Source organism: Portunus trituberculatus, chromosome 39 (assembly GCF_017591435.1).
Source record: "Portunus trituberculatus isolate SZX2019 chromosome 39, ASM1759143v1, whole genome shotgun sequence".
NCBI lineage: Eukaryota > Metazoa > Arthropoda > Malacostraca > Decapoda > Portunidae > Portunus > Portunus trituberculatus.
In genome coordinates this window covers 16338795-16360066 of record NC_059293.1, presented here as the reverse complement: position 1 = coordinate 16360066, position 21272 = coordinate 16338795, and the positions used below count along the sequence as shown (strand labels likewise).

General features: G+C 41.3%; 1 protein-coding gene and 1 long non-coding RNA gene across 2 annotated transcripts in view; one reads left to right on the top strand and one right to left on the bottom strand.

Annotated features, from left to right (window-relative positions):
• The window catches only part of LOC123515593, a 183695-nt gene that overhangs the window by 14811 nt on the left and 147612 nt on the right, over positions 1-21272 (top strand). The window lies entirely within an intron of this gene.
• LOC123515592 (protein sidekick-like) overlaps positions 1-21272 on the bottom strand; it is a 220057-nt gene that overhangs the window by 60032 nt on the left and 138753 nt on the right. Inside the window, exons 3-4 of the mRNA XM_045274358.1 lie at positions 3720-3838; positions 1418-1507 (exon numbers count right to left, since the gene is read on the bottom strand). Coding sequence (XP_045130293.1) covers positions 1418-1507; positions 3720-3838 — 209 coding nt within the window. The remainder of the gene's footprint in view (positions 1-1417; positions 1508-3719; positions 3839-21272) is intronic.

Sequence of the window (21272 nt, the reverse complement as noted above, 5' to 3'; positions counted from 1 at the left end):
TCTTTCAACAGGCTCTGGACAAAAATCACCGAAGTTTTCAAGGAAGTTTTCACGATTTTAGAGACATGTTAAGTAGAGAACCGTAGACTAATTGGAAAAAGCACTAATGAGAAGGAGTCTAACGGTACCTATGACGTTGGAAAATAGTTCTTATGAAAGCCAGAGGTGTTTAAGAAGACGGTCCAGGGAAAGAAAAGCAGTGAAGAGGAAACTAAGAGTGGAAAGGAAACATTGGCAAGAGTAAGGAGTATTGTAGAGGCGGAGGAATGAAGGAGAATGGGGATGATAAAAGAAAGTGTGTGTGTAAGAGAGAGAGAGAGAGAGAGAGAGAGAGAATTAGAATTGTTAAAATGAAAAAAAAGTAAATACTGTAAGGAATTAGAAACTTTAGACTGATAGATTAAACGTTAGAGAGAGAGAGAGAGAGAGAGAGAGAGAGAGAGAGAGAGAGAGAGAGAGAGAGAGAGAGAGAGAGAGAGAGAAATAGAATTATAAAAGAAATAAGGAATAAGAAACTTTAAAGTGATGAATTAAAGATGAAACGGGAGAGAGAGAGAGAGAGAGAGAGAGAGAGAGAGAGAGAGAGAGAGAGAGAGAGAGAGAGAGAGAGAGAGAGAGAGAGAGAGAGAGAGAGAGAGAGAGAGAGAGAGAGAGAGAGAGAGAGAGAGAGAGAGAGAGAGATGAACAGCTTGAGGATATGTGAAGGAAAGCAATAATGTAGACTAGAGGATATTGGAGAGAGAGAGAGAGAGAGAGAGAGAGAGAGAGAGAGAGAGAGAGAAAGAGAAGAAGTAATGGAGAGACGGGAAGACACAAGAGCGAAGAATGAACGGCCCTGGAGAAGCAATAATGGAAAGCTGCTAGGAGTGTGCAAGGGGAAGGGAACAGTGGAGACAAATAACAATAAAAACACCAAGCGAGGTGAACAAAATGGAGAAGAATCAGGGAAACATTAAACGCATTACTAACCGCGGAACCAATACGGGGGTAAGGAAAAAAGTGGAAAAAATGATAATAGAGCAAGAAGGTGTAAGAATAATAATGCTTGTATATGAAAGAGAGAGAGAGAGAGAGAGAGAGAGAGAGAGAGAGAGAGAGAGAGAGAGAAACACGAATACTACGTTCAAAAAGGGAGAAAAATTTTGATAGAACTAGATGTAAGAATAATGTTTGTATGAGAGAGAGAGAGAGAGAGAGAGAGAGAGAGAGAGAGAGAGAGAGAGAAACACGAATATTACGTTCAAAAAAGAGGGGGAAATGATAATAGAACAAGAAAATTTAAAAGTTATGCTTGTATGAGAGAGAGAGAGAGAGAGAGAGAGAGGAAACACCAATATTACATTCAAAAGACATGACTGAAACGTCACAACAGGGTACTCACCACCAAACACACAACCACACACCACACACCACTCACCGTATGGTTACCGCGGTCCACCACTCTACACCTGAGGGACGCCTGCCGCCCCAGCACCGAGGACACGTTGCCAGAGTGACGCGCGTCCACCTGAAGGGCATGAGACACTGGTTAGAACACGGCAGACTCACGCAGGCACCCATAAGGACCCTTTCAGTACCATGACGTGTTTCCATATACATTCTGCTTACTATATGATGATTTTGTATAGCTTCAGAAACTCATGTGAGGGATTAAAATAGTGAAGACTGTGGCCATTCATTTCTTCACCTCTATAGACGCTTCCTAACGTCAACAAAATGATCTAATCGTGCACATATCTCAAGTTAAAAGTGTGTCCTAGTCCTGAAGGGGTTACAGGACACGTAAATGACACTGCTGATAAGGAAACTGATGAAGGACGTGATTACCAAAGGATACTGGTTAGTGTTATAAGGATATTAGCTACGATTAAAGGACACATAAATGACACTACTGATAGGAAACTGATAAAGGATGATTGAAGGACACAGATAATGATACAACTGCTAAGAATTCTGGGTTAGGATACGATTACAAAAGGGTTAGTGTGTTATAAGGACTCCAGCTACAATTAAAGGACATAGACACTAACACTACTGCTTAGGACTCTGATAAAGGATTGAAGAACACTGCTTAGGAATACTTAGGAGGTAGGATACGATTACTAAAGGATACTGTTTAAATTAGGGCTTTAACACTGCTAAAGGATTCCAGCTGTGATTTAATGACGCAGATAATGATACAACTGTTAAGAAATCTGGTGAAGGATATTGTTTAATTTAAGGACTCTAGTTATGACTAAGGGATACAAATAAATGACCGATATGGAAAGTGATGAAGGATACTAATAAGAGAGGCCTTTTTTATTTGTCGTTGAGTCTTTCTTTGCCGTGAATTGAAAGGAAAGTTAAGGATGTAACGTGACTTTTTTTTTTTTTCTTCGTTTGTGTGTTAATCGAAAAAAATATCACGGTCTTTTTAAGGTTAACAAAAGACTCACAAAGCAGGAAAAGGGATCAACTTCTCTTATTTTCTCTTTTTCTACCCACGGAACCACATAAATTTTGAAGGCACCTTTGACATTAACTTACTTCTTCATTAATCTTGCCCTTCTTTTCTCCATTTCAAATTAAACTGTCTCTTTATTATTGTTTCCCTTCTCTTCTCCATTTCAAATTAACCTACTCCTTCATTTTTCTTTTCCTTCTTTCTCTATTAAACTACCTTTTCATTATTCCCTTCCTTCTCTTCTCCATTTCAAATTAAACTTCCCCTTCATTATTCTTTCCTTTCTCTTCTCCATTCCTTCTCTATTCCCTTCTTTATCAAATTAGTATGCCTCTCTCTCTTTTTATTCCTGAGTTTGTGTTTGCTCCTGACTCTTCCCTTTTTTTGTGTGCATAAAAGAAAAGAAAGGAAAAAAAAGGAAGGAAGGAAAGAAAATGAAAGATGTAACGTGACCTTTCCCTCTTAATGGCGTTTCTGAAGAGATCTGCATAAGTATACACATTTTCCTCCTACTATGCTGGTTTTTACTCTCTCACTGAATTTCTCTTTCGTCTTCTTCCTCCATATTTTTTCTTCTCTCTGAATCTTCATTTCCTCCTCTAAGTTTCTTTTTCTTTTTTTCCTTCTCATTCCTATGTTTCCTTTCTCTTCATCTTCCTCTGCTCATTTATCTCCGTTTCTGTATCATTTTTCCTTCGTTTCACCTTCTCTCCTCCTTGTCCTTCCGTTTTCTGTATAATTTTGTCTTCATTTCTTCTCGCTTCTGTTTCTTCAGCTTCCTCTTTCATTTTTCCTCTTTCTATTATTCCCTCCTATTTTCCTATTCCTCCATTCTTTTTTCCTTTCCTTTCTCTACCTTTTCTCATTTTCCCTCTTCATCATTTTCTCATGTGTACTTATTCCTGTTTTTTTTTTTTTTCTTCTTTTCTTCTCCAATTTTTTTTTTTTTTTAATCTTTCTTGCTTGATAAACTCACTGGAGCCCTTTTTTTTTTTTTTTTTTTTGCTCTCATTTTTGTCTCCTTTCCCTTCCCTTTCTTCTTCATTTTTGTCCTTTTTTCTCTACAGATCTCCCTCCTTTTCCTCCTTTTCCTTTTTCATCTCCTTTTCCTCTTTTTTCTCAGTCCACGTTTCTCTCTACGAATTTTCCTTTTCATTCCTTCTTTTTCACCATTCACTACTACTACTACTACTACTACTACTACTACTACTACTACTACTACTATGTGTCTGCGTGTTCGGGAGGTTTACAGTGCTTCTAGTATGAGACTCACCCTGGGACCGGTTCTGTATGTGATAGGGGTGGAGGCAGGGGGTGGCGTGGTGGTAGAGGGGTGGGGGGTGTGGCGCGGAACCTCAATCTGCCCCAGAGGTTCCACGGATGACGTCACCACTGCAGGAGAGAAAGAAAGAGTTTTGTAAATCATTTCATACAATACGTCATTATTTGTTTCGTATTAAAACACACACACACACACACACACACACACACACACACACACACACACACACACTTCAATTTGTTTACATTACGTTGCCTTTGAGAGATTAGGAAAATAAAAAAAATGTTATCTGGATGGTAAGAGGAGGAGGAAAAAGAGAAGGTGGTGGCGGTGGCGGTGGCGGTGGTGCTGGTGGTGGTGTTGGTGGTAGTGGTGGTGATGGTGGTGGTTTGCCGCGTGGATTCCTGTGAAGCCTCAAGTTTGTGTTACATGAGTGTTGCTGTGTTGTGGCCTCGTTCTCTTTGTGTTGTTTTTGGGAAGATTGTCTTGGAGGAGGGAGAAGAATGAGATGGAAGAGGAGGAGGAGGAGGAGGAGGAGGAGGAGGAGGAGGAGGAGGAGGAGGAGGAGGAGGAGGAGGAGGAGATGATGAGTGGAGGACGGTGAAGTGCAGGTGGAGTGAAGATGTATTTGGGTACAGCAACTTTTGTGTGTGTGTGTGTGTGTGTGTGTGTGTGTGTGTGTGTGTGTGTGTGTGTGTGTGTGTGTGTGTGTGTGTGTGTGTGTGTGTTTTCAATTTCACCCACGCATGCCACACACGTTAAGGTCAAAAGTTAAAAAGAATAAAAAGAAAAAAAAAATCTTTGTATGTCTGTTGTTTGTCTCTTGTTTGGGTGACTTGGAATAGAGAGAGCTGGCAGGGGCTGAATGGAAAGGGGTTTGAGAGGGAAAGATACGCCTCTACCCTTTATTAAAAGTATACAGGTTGTGCTTGTTAATAAGAAAATAAAGGGATTAGAAAGGAGAGTTTGCGTGAGGCAGTCTCAATAAATATTATCTTGAAGGTGAAAAGAGGAATTAATTTGAAGCTTTTTGTGTTAAGATATTGAGTTGTTAAAATTTGTGTTTGATTTTCTATGTATTTGTATGTTTTTTTAGGAACTGGCAATCAAGTGGGCATTTTCTTTTAATTTTTTGTTGCCTTTGGCCAGAATCCTTAAAAAAAAAAATTCTTAACTTGAATTAATGGAATTTTATGGCATGAAACTCACTGTTATGGAAACTTACGGAGGACATGCTAATGGTAAATACTTAAACATTATGACTAGACACTTGACTGAAGCAATAATAATAAAATAAAAAAAACAGCACAATATATCCTTTATGGCCACTACTTAAATAATAAAAAACATAAAGATAAAACTCATACAACCGTGGAACTTACAGGCACAACACAAATACATTCTCCTTCCTCATATCGACACACAAACTTCAAAGCGGGGAAAGTTTATTGAATTGGTATCGCTCGTGTTCCTGCGACGTGATGAAATAGATTTAACTGCGTCATGAAGAGGTGATCGACGCCCGGTATTGGGTCAGTGATGGGAGCTTTAATGATCACTGTTATTGCTCCGTGACCCGATGACTCTATCAGCGCTTTCCTGAGGCTCATCCACCGGTGCAGACTGACGCAAAGATAGGGGTGGATAGACAGGCAGGTGGGTAAATAGACAGATAAACAGGCTGGCAGACAGATGGGCAGGTATGTAGACAGGTGCAGTGTGTAAATTGACAGGTAGACAAATAGATATGATAAACAGACAGGCAGGCAGACAGACAGATTGGTATATAGATCTTTTGCATATTAACTAAAGAAATGTGGCAAATCGGCTGTTTCTGAACACACACACACACACACACACACACACACACACACACACACACACACACACACACACACACACACACACACACACACACACACACACACACACACACACACAGGAAGAGAGATATCGGAATTCGAAAGTCAGCGTGATAGTATAGTAGTAGTAGTAGTAGTAGTAGTAGTAGTAGTAGTAGTAGTAGTTGTTGTTGTTGTTGTTGTTGTTGTTGTTGTTGTTGTTGTTGTTGTTGTTGCTTGTTGTTGTTGTTGTTGTTGCTGTTGTTGTTGTTGTTGATGTTGTTTTGTAATAACAATAATACCAATCTCCCCAATGTGAAAGATAATAATGATGAATAATAATGACAACCATAACAACAATAATAATAGCAACAACAACAACAACAACAGCAATACTACCACCACCACCACCACCACCAACAACAACAACAACAACAACAATACCAATAACAACAACAATAATACCAACAACAATAACAACAATACCACCACCACCATTACCAACAACAACAACAACAGCAGCAACAATTAAGCTCCTTACGGCAATGATTTCAGTCACATTCCGTAATTTCCCTGGCGTCCTTTTAAATGAACGGCCGACAAATAACTAATAAATAGATTGATGACAAACAAACGCCTGCATTCTCTATAAATTACTTCCGCCAAGTCACCAACATTTTTTTCTTTTTACCATTGAATATATTACAGATTAATCCGAAAAAAAAAATGTATGAAATTCCTTTATAAATTATTGAATTCCGTAAGGACATAATTTTGAATTCCTCTGAAAAAATATATTGCATTCCTTAAAAACGGTTGGAATACTCTAAAACCTCTTTATTTTGTCTATAAACGATTTGATTCCACTTAAAGGCTATCGGATTGCCAGTACCTTGGGATCGTCTACGGTTGGAATATTATAAAACCTCTTTAATTTGTCAATAAACGATTTGATTCCACTTAAAAGCGATCGGATTGGCCGTACTTTGGGATCATCTTATGTTTTAGAAGGAGCTCAACAGATGGTAAAACACACACACACACACACACACACACACACACACACACACACACACACACACACACACACACACACACACACATATCCTCTTACTCTTCTCAGTATCATCACCATATCTTCTGTTATTTACATATTCTCCTTTTCTTCCTATTTTTTCATATTTTTTTTTCCTGTATATTCTTTTCCATATCTTCACCACCACCACCACCACCACTACCACCACCACCATATCCTCTCCTCTCCTGTCCACCTTCCTCGTCCTTCCCTCTGAGAGTTGGCTTGGGTTATCGCTGGACATTATCTATTCATGTTCATATAATGTTCCACGCCGTTGCTTCGCTCGCTCACCGCCTCACACGGGTCGATCTCCTTATCAGGTTATGGACGGCTTGGGAGGGAGGGAGGGAGGTCAGGTGTGTGATAATATTGGTAAACACTCTGGTCTCAGTGTTAAGGTGAAGAGAAGGTGGAGAGTGAATGTGCAATAAGGTCCTGCTCTTCCTCCTCCTCCTCCTTCTCCTCCTCTTCCTCTTCCTCTTCCTCTTCCTCCTTTACATGTGTTTTTATCATGTCCCTTTTTCCTTTACAAATGTGCAGTATATTTCCAGTAAGAATACATCCCCTTGAGAATACGGGAAAATTTGATTCTCTCTCTCTCTCTCTCTCTCTCTCTCTCTCTCTCTCTCTCTCTCTCTCTCTCTCTCTCTCTCTCTCTCTCTCTCTCTCTCTCTCTCTCTCTCTCTCTCTCTCTCTCTCTCTCTTTTCCCTTTCCCTTTTCCTTTTCTTCCCAGCCTTACCTTACTTCACAAGTCCCCATTTTGCATTTCCTCTACTCTCCCTTCTTGCCTTCTACTCCCTTACCTCTTCCCTATCTCTGTCTCTCTCACCTGGACGAATCACACAAGCAAATACACGTGAACAGAACAAGAGAGAGAGACAAGACGGAACGAGACGGAACGAGGAGGGACGAGGAGGGACAATGAACAACAGCTTATGCCCCGTGTAGGTCCCTGTGAATCAACCCTAACTTCTCCCTAACACGGACCACCTGCCTGTCGGGAACTTTGAGGCAGGTGTGCAGGACCCCAGGCACTGCAAGGAGCGGGTCGGTGCGGGAAATGGTTCTCTATAAACTGGCGAAGCGTTGGGTTTGTTGCGGGCCCCGGGGCAGAGGTAGCCTGGTTTGCCATGTCTATGAGAGAATGAAAATGTTCCGCCTCGTTCTTGGTGGTGGTGTGAGGGGAGGAAGAGGAGGAAGAGGAGGAGATGAAGGAAGAGGTGGATGTGAGGATAGGAGTAGTAGCAGTAGTGAGGACAGAAGGATGAGGATGATGATGTAGAAAGAGGAGGAGGAGGAAGAGGTAGATGGAGAAGAAAGAAGAAGAAGAGGTAGTGAAGATAAGGGAAGAGAGACATGAAAAGCAATACGGAATACGAGAAGAAGAAAGATATGTAAGAGGAGGAGAAGAACGAGAGAAGGTGATGAAGTAACACAGAGAGAATATTAAAGGAAAAGGAAGAGGAGGAGGAGAGGTAGAGGAAATGGAAACAGGAATAGAGAGAAACAGGAAGAACATTGAGAACAAGAGGAAGGGGAGGAGGAGGAGGAGGAGGAGGAGGAGGAGAAAGAGGGGTAGGGGTCAGGAAACACAACAGTTCAGATCAATGACGTTGTTGATTTGTAATTATGTGTATGTATGTATGTGTGTGTGTGTGTGTGTGTGTGACTGGTATTGGTCAGTGATAATGCGCGGCGTTCACTACCATCTCGTTTCACACGTTTCGCAGACTTCCTTTTTTATATATATATATATACCATGTGGGCTTTTCACGGGAATTTATGGCCTAAAGGGGATACTTTTTGGGGTACCTCCTATCTCAAAGCCCACCCGCTAGGAAACCGTTGCCCCGAGTTAGGAAGCCCAACCTACACTCGGACCGTGGACAGGATTCGAACCCGTGCGCTTGGAGACCCCTCGGACCCCAAAGCACGCATGGTTCCACTGTACCACGGCGGCCCCACACACACACACACACACACACACACACACACACACACACACACACACACACACACACACACACACACACACACACACGATTACTTAGGCACGAAACTGGAGGAAGAGAGAGAGAGAGAGAGAGAGAGAGAGAGAGAGAGAGAGAGAGAGAAGGGATGAAGGAAGGTCTATTTGTGAGGGAGAATGGAGAGGAAGAGGGGTATGACCTGGAGAGAGAGAGAGAGAGAGAGAGAGAGAGAGAGAGAGAGAGAGAGAGTAATAGCTCCTTTTAAAGTTTGGAAGATACAGAAGGGAAAAAAATCAAGGAAAAACGGAAAAAAGAATAAAGGAGTTTTGAGTGAAGGAAGTTAGAGTAGAAAGAAAAGAGGAAAGGAGAAAAAGAAGAATGATAAAAAATAGAAAAAACAAAAATAAATGAAAGTTTTCTGAAGTGAGGAAAGTATAGGAAGGAAGGCGAGGACAAGTGTGTGTGTGTGTGTGTGTGTGTGTGTGTGTGTGTGTGTGTGTGTGTGTGTGTGTGTGTGTGTGTGTGTGTTGTATTCACGGTCGCCTGCTGGTCACACAGCAAACCTTTCTTTTCCCATTACTGAGGGAGCTCAGAGCTCAAAGACCGATCTTCGGGTAGGACTGAGATCATACCACACTCCACACACCGGGACAGCAATTTCACAACCCCTCGGGTTACGTCCCGTGCCTACTTGCTGCTAGGTGAACAGAGGCTACACATTTAGAGGCTCTCCCACTTGCCTGTCGCGTCCGGGATTTGTGAGCAGAGTGTGCTAACCACTACACTACGCGGTGTGTGTGTGTGTGTGTGTGTGTGTGTGTGTGTGTGTGTGTGTGTGTGTGTGTGTGTGTGTGTGTGTGTGTGTGTGTGTGTGTGGACAAGCAGGAGGAGAGAGAGAAAAAGAAGACCAAAGGAGGAAGAAGAGGAGAAAGAGAAAAAAAAGCAGGCGCAGGTTAAACAGGAAGAGAAAATGTAAAAGGCGCAGGTTAGGCTAGGTCAGATCAGGTCATCTCTTTCAAATCGTGAATATCTGGTACAATAGGGAACCGTCTTGACTTGTAGAGGGAGGTATAGATGTTTGGCTGACCACATCCTTACTCAGGCGTGTAGGAAGGTGTGGAGGGTGAAAGTTTACCTGTGGATTTCTGAGGGCTGGATAAAGGTGAGGGCACGGTGGACTGGAAGAAAGGAAAGAGGTAAGGTAAGGAGCAGGTGTCGAGTATGTATTTTCCCGAAGGTGTTTGTAGGTCAAGGTTACCCGAGGGCCGCGGTGATCAATAGTGAAATGTGTAATAGGAAGAACCAGTCCTTGGCGCGTATTCGGAAATGCTTTGCTCCCTCGTCACGACCATTTTCAAGGCACACAAAGATGATACGCCTGGTTCTCAAGTGTTCCTCATGTTGATAATGCAGAAATATTGTTAATCTGTCACTAGAATTATATAAATGTTCATAAAAACCTGTGCAACCTCAACTAAAGGCGCTTCTAAAATGCTTTCCTCTCTCGCCACGATTATTTTCAAGACAGAGATGATTAACCGGTTCTCAAGTGTGTTTCTCCCGTTATTGATGTAGGAATCATGCTCATCTGTTACAAAAAGGTGAAAACACCCTTAAAAAGCCCTGTAGCTTTAACTAGAGACTATTCTGAAACTATATGATCTCTCGGCACAACTATTGCATTTTCAAACGGTTTTTTCTGTTAATAATGCAGGAATCTCATATATCTTTCTTTTTTTTATACCATGTGGGCTTTCCACGGGAATTTCTGGACTAAAGGGAATACTTTTGTGGTACCTCCTATCTCAAAGCCCAACCGCTAGAAAACCGTTGCCCCGAGTGAGGAAGCCCAACCTACACTCGGACCGTGGACAGGATTCGAACCCGTGCGCATGGAGACCCCTCGGACCCCAAAGCACGCTTGGTTCCACTGTACCACGGCGGCCTCATCTGTTACTGAAACCTTTAAAAAATCAAAACCTGAGTAACTTCAACTATAGGGATTTCTGAAACGCTTATCTCTCTCACCACGACTGTTTCCAAATGCTACAGAGATGACTAACATGAATCTCAAGTGTGTTTCGCCTGCTAATAGTATAGAAATCTTGTTCACCTGGTAAAAAAAACCGCAGAAATACCTTAAAAATTAGTGTATCGTCAAGTATAGCCTCTAGGAAGTAGTGGAAGTATGGCGCAGGAGTGTTTCAAAATGCAGTTCATTATGTAGCGGTGACGTGAAGGCCAGATGGAAAACCGGAGCCAGGAATAGAATTAGTGGAATATCGCTGCCTCCCCGCGCGTCCTCTGATCTGGTGGCCATCTATCACTTGTCAGGACTGGTAAGTAGACTGTCAAGTGATCAAAGGCCCTGGGATCAGATTGACAAGTGTAGCTTATAGTCTGCAATGAATATTCAACCGTAGGAGCTTCTGAATAAGTGCCACAATTCTCTGCTCCGTGAGATGCGATTTTAGGCTTAGAATTATGGGAAAGCTTAAACGCAGTGGTCAGTGTGGCTAAAGTTAATTGACTTCAGATTTTGATTCCATTTGGTTTAGTTTTGTTTTGGTAGGTTGGGTTGGGTTGGGTTGGGTTAGGTTAGACTGGGTTAGGTTGGGTTGGGTTGGGTTGAGTTAGGTTAAGTTAGGTTAGGTTAGATTAGATGGGGTTAGGTTGGGTTGGGTTGGGTTAGATTAGATTGAGTTAGGTTAGGTTAGGTTGAGTTGGGTTAGGTTAGACTGGGTTAGGTTAGGTTGGGGTTAGGTTGAGTTACGTTAGGTTACGTTAGGTGACTATGACAGGTTAATCGACTTACACAACGCCAAGTATACGTACAAACACACACACACACCTATACATCTCTCAAGTATGACCATCACTTCATTACTTACTCACGTCACACCCAGAAACCACCACCACCACCACCACCACCACCACCACCAACAACAACAACAACAACAACAACAACAACAACAACAACAACAACAACAACAACAACACCAAACCTACACCAAACACTTTCTGGAAATGTCAAGCTGAAATGTTTCTCTCTATGACAAATGAAGGTTAATTTCGCTTAATGTTCAGACTTGACACGCACCTACACATTGTACCACAAACACACACACACACACACACACACACACACACACACACACACACACACACACACACACACACACACACACACACACACACACACACACACACACACACACACAGGTTCTTAATGAATACTCCCACACGATTCCTTTCCTGAGCAATGCAAGACGAGACGATTTCAAGTCCACAACACATCGCCTTGTATTCCTTCACTCGGTTACTCTTTGGTGTTCATTGTTCCTTGTTCCCTTACTTGGTAGAAAGGAAGGAAGAGTAGGAAGTCGGACTGTATATAAGTGAGAAGAAGAAAGAAATTAAAGGAAAAAAGTATATGACAGGAAAGGAAGTAAAAAAATAAGACATGGGAAGGGTTGAAGAAGAAAGGGAATTTAATAGAAAGGAAGATAAAGAGAGGAAAGGCAAAGAAAAGGAAACAAGAGAAAGGAAAGGAAATGGAACAAAGCAGGAAAAGGAAAGGTAAAGGACGGGATTGGAAAAGAAAAACTTGATGGAAGGGAAGGAAAAGAAAAGAAAGGAACGGAAGGGAAGGAAGGGAAGGAAGATAGGAAGGTAAAAGAAGGGAAAATTGTGAAGGGAAGGGAAGGGAATGGACGAGAGGATGTAAAACGACTGCAAAAACGAGAGGCAGTTGTTTGTGAAAAGGGAGAAAGGGTATACGTTTTCCTTGTGTGTGTGTGTGTGTGTGTGTGTGTGTGTGTGTGTGTGTGTGTGTTTGTGTTTCTGGTAAAGATGAACCCTTAACACACACACACACACACACACACACACACACACACACACACACACACACACACTGGCAAGTTATGATGCCGGTTGATGAAGATTAGGGAAGTGTGTGTGTGTGTGTGTGTGTGTGTGTGTGTGTGTGTGTGTGTGTGTGTTTGTAAGGGTGCTTGTGGGAAGTTCTGAGGAGGCTGTGAGCGTCCCTGCCTGGATGACCTCGTTGGCTTTGGTGTGCTCGTTAGGGAGAGAGTGAGAGCAGAGAGGAAGAGGGCAGGAGGAGGAGAGGAAGAGGAAGAGGTAGAGGAAGAGGGAGAGAAGAGGGACTTAGCGGTGGCCAGGATGTGGGGAATGGCTTACCACACCGTTTGGAGAGAGAGAGAGAGAGAGAGAGAGAGAGAGAGAGAGAGAGAGAGAAAGAGACACCTATGATTGTGCCTATAATGTGTATATACTTAAATGCATATTACATTTTTCTTTTCTTCATATAAGTTAAATGTTTTATTTTTTTCATTTTTATTGTTATTTTCTTATTTAATTGCATTGCCCATTAAGCTTCTATTGTTTGCAAAGGGCTATTTGTCTCACTTGGCTATCATTAAAAAAAAAATACACGTATATAAGGTAAATTTAATAAAGTGTTTGAAGTCACTGAAGTGTTTAAAGTGAGAATGTGAAGGTGTTGCAATAATTGTGTTCCCTCATGAGTGGCTGGCTTCTAGTGACTTGCTTGTTAATTTTCTGTTTTTATTCCGTGGGTGTTTATTTTTCCCCATTATCGTTTAAGTACTTCTATAAATCATGCTTTTGACGATAAATTCAATCAGTCAGTCTTCGAGTATTAACTTCTTCAATACCATGACACGTTTTCATATCTTTTCTGCTTACTATTTGGTGATTTTATACAACTTCAGAAACTTATGGGTGGGGATTGAAATAGTGAAGACTGGCTATTAACCTCTTCAGTACTGGGACATATTTTTACTACGAGTTTGGGTATGGCTAGACGATTTTATTTACATTAGGAAGAGTATATGGAAGATTCATGACCAGAGTCTTCACTATTTCAATCCCAACGTAAATTTCTAAAGCTGTATAGAATCGCTTAATAGGAACCAGAATGAATATGAAAACACGTCATAGTACTGAAGGGGTTAATCTTCTGATCTCCATAATATTCTGACCTTCCTAATGTCAATAAAATCGTTTAATTCCATCCAGACTCAAGACAAAAATGTGTTCCAGTAATGAAGGAATTAATAGATTGGTGTTGTGCAAGAGGAGTGTTAATAAAATGTGCCAGTGACAAGAAAAGATGATGAGAGGATTAAGATTGTGACGATTTTGGCAATTAATCTTCTGACCTCCACAGACCGTTCCTAATGTAAATAAAATAATTTAATGACAACCAAAACTTATAGTAAAAAATGCGTCCCAGTAGTAGAGGGATTAACTTTGGTGTGTTGTGGTGGTGAGACAACACAGGAGAAATAAAGAAATAAAGATCTGCTTCCTCTTGTATTTTCTCACAATTCACTCATTTGTCTAACCTATATACGTTAAACCTTATTGGAATTTTATGGGTCAATCAACTTACTTATCTAATTACACAAGCTGTATTCTTCCCTCGTGTGTCGTGAAGTGTGAAGGGAAAGAAGTGTAGGGACAGTATGAGGATAATTACAGTAACTTGATGGAAGGGAAGGGAAGGAAAGGAAAGGGAAGGGAAGGAAGATAGGAAGGTGTGTGTGTGTGTGTGTGTGTGTGTGTGTGTGTGTGTGTGTGTGTGTGTGTGTGTGTGTGACTAAATACCTGTCAGGCTGGCTAATGGTGCCTGTATTAGCGCAGCGTGACGACCCTGAGCCTCGTATCATCATTACGCCGCATTACTGGCCCGTGTTTAATTAATCCCACGCGCATTTCAACTTGTCCATAATCGTGTGTCTAGTTTATAATTGGTAAGCAACACCAGGGTCACGTCTGTGGGATGAGTCCAAGCTGCCTAACACTAGCTTGAATTAGAAGCTTTTACTCCATTATAAAGTGCATATGTGTGTGTGTGTGTGTGTGTGTGTGTGTGTGTGTGTGTGTGTGTGTGTGTGTGTGTGTGTGTGTGTGTGTGTGTGTAAATGTGTTATTCATAATCGTTCTATAGTGAAGGATACATACTATACTCCTAAACTGTTATTAACCCCTTCAATACTGGGACACATTTTTACCGTGAGATTCGTGTATGATTAGACCATTTTATTGACATTAGGAAGAGTCTATGGAGGTCAGAAGAGTAATGGCCACAGTCTTCATTATTTTAGTCCTCACAAATTTCTGAAGCTGTATAAAATCTCAAAATAGTAAGAGGAATGTATATGAAAACACGTCATAGAACTGAAGGGGTTAATGTGTCAAAGATAAAAGTACGTGGGAGGGACTGTTACATGAGCTAAGAGTGAAATTAGTTTTGTTAACAGAGGTGGAGTATACATAGACGTATATAGCGATGGATAGGTGAGTGGCGAGGCACTGGGGGAAAGGGGGCATGAGGGAATAGAGGTGAGGAGGAGGAAGCAAGAGGGGTAATGGTATGCCAGGGAGGGAAGTAGTTATGGTGGAGGTGAAACATTGGTACGACACATCAATATCAAATAGAACAAGTCGCTACACTAAACTATTGTGTACCTCAACAGTAACACCACTAACGCCTAACTTAACCTCTTGAGTACCAGGACGCATGTTCATATTTATTCTATTTAGTATTTGGTGATTTTACACAGCTTCAGAAACTTATGTGGGGATTAAAATAGTGAAGTCTCTGGACCATTAATGTTCTGACCTCCATAAACCCTTCGTAATGTAAATAAAATCGTCTAATCACACCCAAAAACTCAAAGTAAAAATGCGTCTCAGTATTGAAAAGGTTAAGATTGATGTGATGAAAGAGAAGAAAATCAAATGTGAGATGGCAACTTCCCTTGTAACAGTGACGTAATGCGCATAGGAGCAAGAATTGAAGCTGGCTGGCAAAGATGGGTGTGTGACGGAGTGTGAGGCAAGAATTCAAGTTTACATCCCCTGGTTATACGACTGAAACGTTACCTACTAGATCTGTGTGCCGTGTCTTTTACGTCCAATGGTGCTTGTTTTTGGCTATTGAAAAGTGCTGGAACTGGTAAACAAGTGAACAGGTAGACAAGAGGAGATAAACACTGGATTACTGAGGAAGTTAGATGCGGGAACTCTGGGCATAGGTGCTGTGAAAGGCTACAGTCACACGTATACACACACAAGGTAATTAGCCTGTGGTGTTCCTTCCACTACTGTCCTTCATCTTTTCTTAAATATACACGCTATTGTTTATTTTACAGCCTCTCCAGTGTGTCTCTTTCGGCTGTCCAATTTGTCCTTCCTTTATTTCGTTTAGGTAATGGAGCTTAATGATATAACCGCTGTTGCCCGTCCCCACCCTGTCCCCAAACCGTCCCCACTCGTCCCTATCTCTCCCCGCCCCGTCCCTGTCGCCACAACTCTTTCCCAGCCTCGTGTTTGTGGGCTGTGTTACTCTCCTCCTCTCCCCGTCTCTTCAAACTGTTAGCCTGTGAATTACGGTCTTTGTTTTTCCTCCTTTTCCTCCTCGTGGGTTTTCCTCCGGTGGTCTTATGTAAGGTTCTTGGGTTTTATGTAGGTAGTAGCAGCTTGACACTTCCCGAGCTCCTCCTCTTCTCTTGTGTTGTTTTTACGTGGGTTGCTGAAGTATTGGTGTTGGTGGTGGTAGTAGTGATAGTAGTAGTAGAAGTAGTAGTAGTAGTAGTAGTAGTAGTAGTAGTAGTAGTAGTAGTAGTAGTAGTGGTTGATAGTGCTAATTTTACTACTACTACTACTACTACTACTACTACTACTACTACTACTACTACTACTACTACTACTACTACTACTACACCACCACCACCACCATCATCACCATAACTACTACCAAGAACAGCAGTAACAACAACAGCATCAACACCACCACTATCACAGCACCTCATGAATATACTAAGCGAATTACGAAAGATCCCTAAAATACATAACACTGTACTTTCTCATATATTGCCTACACTCATCCCAGACACCCTCGCAACACGCCAATGTTTCACCAGAGGGATCACTTCACACACACACACGACCACAAGGAAAGCTCTGATACATCATAAGAAAATAAGCATAAAAAAAAAGACCAACCATCACGAGGCCACTTAAATTTAACTTGTACTAGATTCAGAGCGCAGTAAAATATGACCACCTCTGAATTGTACCCGTCAAATCTCGATGGTCACGTTACCTTCACTCTTTTCCCTCGACAATATTGAATGGAGAGAGAGAAAAAGAGAGTGGGAGGAAAGAGAGAGAGAGAGAGAGAGAGAGCGATTCATTGGCAGTACGTAAATAATGGTATACATAACGTTAGGTGGCTTTCCCCGTACGTGTAATTCATGGAAGCTGTTAAGATACGAGGGAAAAGAATAGCAGTGGACATTATCGGAAATAGAACGAGAGAGAGACAGAGGGAGAAAAAGAGCTAAAAAAGAGTTAAAAGAGATTCATTGGCTGTGCGTAATATATAACATCAATAACTTTACATTGGCGTGAGTGTTATTCATGGAAGCTGCTTGATAGAAGAGCGAAGATTGGTGACCGAACTCGTGTGTTTTAGGACTGAGGGAGGAAAGGGCTCTTGTTTATTTTGTTAAGAGGGAAAAAGGGAAAGTATGGGTGTAGTGAAAAGGTGTCTAAAAGGAAAGGAAACGTGCGTGGGATGTATTTTAGGTGAGAGAGGAAAGAAAAGCGCAATAAAGCCTGTTTGGTACCTTATGAGAGTCAAAGATATAAAAAAAAAGGAAGGCGAAGGAGATGAAACAGGCTTATAGAGATGACAGAACCCACACGCTCAGATGGGATGGTAAAGATAGGTGGCGTTGAAATCACCTGTGTGTGTGTGTGTGTGTGTGTGTGTGTGTGTGTGTGTGTGTGTGTGTGTGTGTGTGTGTGTGTGTGAATAGATTGCAACAAAATAACACAAAAACAGATGAAATATTAGGTAACCATGATCTTCCTTCTTGCCAACTTAAACATACACAAGAATGAGTGATAATGGCAAAATTTCACTCATAAATCCAAGTTCTATTCTCACATCACATACGAATGAGCTTCTATCACAATTATCTGTAAAAAAAAAAGAATATATATTTTCTTTTTTTTTTTTTTTTTTTTTTTTTTTTTCTTTTTCGGAGGCAAATTGGTCATGCATCATATCGTCAGCCGTTGAAAGAGCACTGATGCTTTTTGCCATTAAGTGCTGCACGAGTGTTTACACGCTCCAATGGCTCATAAAGTCACTGATAAAGAGTCCATCATGCTTCAACATTCGCTGTACACACACACACACACACACACACACACACACACACACACACACACACACACACACACACAATTTGACACGCGTGGGTCTCCACCGAAAAGTACAAGGGTGAAAAAAGATACATCCTTTCTACAGCTTGACGAGAGCATTGAAGGAAGGAGGTTTGTATGGTTATTGTCTCCCTGGTGGTGGTTAGTGGTGGAGAGCAACTCAAGAACAGGCTGGTGAAGAGAAATTGATAGAGACAAATGGTGGTTTTACATAAGGAGACTGAGATAGCCAGTGAAAGATTGAAATAGGGAGTGACTGAATTGAAACAGGGGGAGACTGGATTGGAAAGAACAGTGATCGGATTGAAATAAGCAGTGATAAGGATGAGACAGCCAGTGACAGAGCTGAGATAGGTAGTTATGGGGTTTGAATAGGCAGTGAAAGCTAAGATAACTAGTGACTGGACTTAACCCCTTCAAAACTGGGACACATTTTTATCTTGAGATTTGTGTACAATTAGACCATTTTATAGCCATTAGGAGGTCAGAAGATTAATGCCCAGAGTCTTCACTATTTTGATATCCCACATGAGTGTCTGGAGTTGTATAAAATCACCAAATAGTAAGCAGAATGAATATGGAAACGCGTCATGGTACTGAAGGGGTAAAATAGGCAGTGACAAGATAACAAACACGATTGTAGAGTCACTGGAGCAGATGCTGACTGGGAATACCATGACACTATCGAAGCCAACCTCACTTTTTTCACAGCTTACATAAGCACTAATACTACCATGAAATTTCCCGTTACTGACATAACTCTTAATCCCGACACAGTATTAACCCCTTCAGGACCATGACGGGTTTCCATATTAATCCTGTTTACTCTTTGGTGATTTTATACAGCTTCAGAAACTCATAAGGAGGGATTAAAATAGTAAAGACTGTTACCATTAATCTCCTGACCTCTATTGACCCTTCCTAATGTCAATAAAGTGGTCTAATCGTACACAAATCTCAAGGTAAATATGTGTTCTAGTACTGAAAGGGTTAAGAGGGACTACAATAAGACTTAGAGTAACATAACATATTCTAAACCCACATGAACACTGGTACTGAGATAAGGATCCCGACACTGACAAGACACATAGATACACAGGCAGGATCGGGGCGGAGGAGGGGTAGGTGGGGCTGGGGACATGAGGAGGGGGAGGTAGTTACGTTTCCCTGGGGCGGCGGTGCGGAGTGGGGCTCATTGATCGCCCCACACGCTCCACAGACTCACAAAAACCCACATATCTAACCCGATGCGTGAGGCAGTGCGGCACAGCGACCCAAGGATGCTGAGAAATGCGCGTTTATCTATGAAACATTGCAAGTGAGGTGGAAATAAGTGGTACTATTCTGCCGACACACGACCGCTCTTCACCTCTCCATCTCTCTCCATCTCTCTCTCTCTCTCTCTCTCTCTCTCTCTCTCTCTCTCTCTCTCTCTCTCTCTCTCTCTCTCTCTCTCTCTCTCTCTCAAGATGTTAAATTACTGAACTTGTTGAATAGATCCTAGTTGAGGCCTTGTTTCCCAGAATGCACTAGGATGAGAGAGAGAGAGAGAGAGAGAGAGAGAGAGAGAGAGGGCCAGAATTAAGGTAGAGATGCTAAGAGTGAAAGTCGATGGGGGGTCACAGAGGAAGGGGGACAGAAACAGCTGGGGGAGTTTCTTAAATGGCGCCAACCTCTGACTCAAGGGAAACAGCGAGAGGATTACTTGCAGGGTAGAAGTATGCGTGACTTGTAAGGGAAAGGCGGGAAGATGCTTTGATACACTTAATGATCCTTTGGGAGTTGAAAATGTGAGAGGTATCCTTTTTTTTTTCTTGTTTTATCCATCGTTTGGGAGAAAAATGTTGGCAGAGATACATATGTGTGTGTGTGTGTGTGTGTGTGTGTGTGTGTGGTTCAGTGGTACATTTGTCAGTAGTGAATGTAATAGTGGTAGTAGTGGTTGCAGTGTTTCTAGTAGTAGTAGTAGTAATTGTAGCAGTGGTTGTAGTGGTGGTGGTGGTTGTAGTCATTCTCATTCTCATAAACCTTATTTTTTTTATCTTTTTCTTCATCACTGCAGTAATATCTTTTACCTTCTGCCTCTTCTTTTTTTTCTTTCTCTTCTTGATCTTCGTCTTTTCCTCCTCCTCCTCCTCCTCCTCCTCCTCCTCCTCCTCCTTCTCCTCCTCCTCCTCCTCCGTGTAATGTTCCTTGTAATTCCTGTGCACTTCATCACGCCTTCATTTGAGACTGTTCAAGCTTAATTACTTGTCAGAATCGATATTTGCCTGCTCGTCTCTCCCGTCAGTCTGTCTTTCATGTCTGCAAATCCCTCTGTTTACCATTGGCATGTGTCTTTATTTGTCTTCTTTTGGAGCTCTTGTGTGTGTGTGTGTGTGTGTGTGTGTGTGTGTGTGATTTTTGGGTTTCTCTTCTTTTTATTGTTTTCTTTTTCTTTTTCTTTTTTTTCTTTCTTTTTTTTCATTATTCTTATCCTCTTCCTTTCTTCTTTTCTTTCGTATTTCTCTTCTCTGTAAATTTTCGTTTTTTTTTATTTTGTCTTGTATTTTCTTTCTTTATTTTATTTTTTTGTTTCCATCTTTTTTCCTTTTTTTTCTTACTCTCTTACTTATCTATCTCTGTATCTTTCTATCTGTCTTTATATCTATCTATCTTTCTATTTACCTATCTATCTGTCTCTCTATAAACCTATATATCTACCTATCTCTCTATCTATATATCTATCTATCTATCTATCTGTGTATATATCCAGCCATCTATCTGCAACATATCTATCTATCTATCTATCTATCTATCTATCTTTACATCCATCTATCAGCGGGTCTGCCTTTCTTTTTTCTATTTACTTCTACTTACGTTTCAAAGTGTCTGTCATTTTCTCCTTTCTCTTTTTATTTCCAAGAATGAAATAGAATGACGAAAATCTACAAAAAAAAAAAAAAGAAAAAGAAAACAAGAATATCCCAACTCAATTGCAGCTTTACAAAAAAAGAAGTAGAAGAGAGAGAGAGAGAGAGAGAGAGAGAGAGAGAGAGAGAGAGAGAGAGAGAGAGAGAGAGAGAGAGTATATATCGTTCTGTATTTCTGCATCATTATCAAATAGAAGTCAAATCTCTCTCTCTCTCTCTCTCTCTCTCTCTCTCTCTCTCTCTCTCTCTCTCTCTCTCTCTCTCTCTCTCTCTCTTTACAACCCCTCATCAATTATTATTTATTTTTTCCTTCAGAACGTAATGAAAGTAACGAGCAACGTCTGTTTGAGGTTTCATTACACTTTTATGGAGTTGACGCGGGAGAGCAGACCAGCACAGAGCAAAAGTCTAATTAGTACGCTCGTTTCTCTCGATATTTGAGCTACAGAGAGAG